The following is a 1,096-nucleotide window of genomic DNA, read 5'->3' as shown; positions in this document are numbered from 1 at the left end:
ATCGCCTCGCAGTCAGGAGTGCTAACCACTTTTCCGTTGTAGCCTACTTTATAACTTTTTGCAATGACAGGAAATCTAATTTTTCATAAACATTTAAAATTTTTAATGACAAAACTTATCCAATTTTATTGTCAAATTTGACAGTTTTTCGATAAAATTTTTTTTTTATCTTTCGTGTAAGATTTGTTTATTAGGTGCTAAAAGTGAGACTTGGCGAAATAAAGAGCCAATTTTGGGCCAAGCAACGGTGCAGGATCGGCAAATATTAAAAGCCAATATAGGCTGCCAGCAGTGGCTCAACATTTAGCCGATTTAAATAAGACATGGTTTTCCGTTCTAAAAGTGACACTTGGCTCAGTAATGTGCTGTAGTTGGGCCAGACTTTGGCTGATCCTCGTAAAACATGGTTCCCCGTACTAAAAACGAGATTTGGCACAATAAAGTGCCGATACTGGGCCAAGCATCGTTGGAGGATTGGCAAATATAAATAGCCATTGTAGGCTGCCAGCACTGGCTCAACAGTGGGCTGATTAAAATGCCGATATTGGCCCAATAACTTTAGCCGACCTTTGGCTGCCAAAATTGGACCAACACTGGACCGTGTATTCAGCTTCGGCAATTCGCAGTTGGGTTTAAAATTCAATATTTTAATTTTTTTTTTATATAAGAAGTATTAAATTCACGAAATAAGTAAATGACACTTTTAATCATTTTTAAGTACCTTTTAAGCGCTTCTTCATACAAGCTCAACAGTTTCCACCATGACTTTTTTAGTTCCTCTATCATCCATTCTCTCATTAGTATTTCATCGTCTTTTCCGTCAGAAAGACAATGGTGGGAGTGCTCAATCCTACCCCGTGTTAAAATACGATCTGTTTTGTTCATGTACGCTGTAGCGTAACAATTTTCGGTGCTGCATTGGTAATACCTAAGATACAGACAAGTATTTTACTTGCAAAGAAATAATCATATAACAAAGAATAACAAAAGTCTGCTCTAACCTTTTCTCTTTCTTCCATCCACTATTCGAATGAAAGGTCCGCTGATCTAAACGTCTCTTACTAGTTGGAATCGTGCAATATTTTTTAGACTTTTT

At 37.0% G+C, this 1,096-nt stretch overlaps 1 protein-coding gene across 1 annotated transcript in view; it reads right to left on the bottom strand.

The window, feature by feature from the left end:
- LOC117180359 overlaps positions 1-1,096 on the bottom strand; it is a 16,585-nt gene that overhangs the window by 12,092 nt on the left and 3,397 nt on the right. Inside the window, exon 2 of the mRNA XM_033372817.1 lies at positions 722-928. Coding sequence (XP_033228708.1) covers positions 722-928 — 207 coding nt within the window. The remainder of the gene's footprint in view (positions 1-721; positions 929-1,096) is intronic.

Source organism: Belonocnema kinseyi, chromosome 1, assembly GCF_010883055.1.
Source record: "Belonocnema kinseyi isolate 2016_QV_RU_SX_M_011 chromosome 1, B_treatae_v1, whole genome shotgun sequence".
NCBI classification, from domain to species: domain Eukaryota; kingdom Metazoa; phylum Arthropoda; class Insecta; order Hymenoptera; family Cynipidae; genus Belonocnema; species Belonocnema kinseyi.
This window is presented reverse-complemented; position numbering and strand designations above follow the sequence as displayed.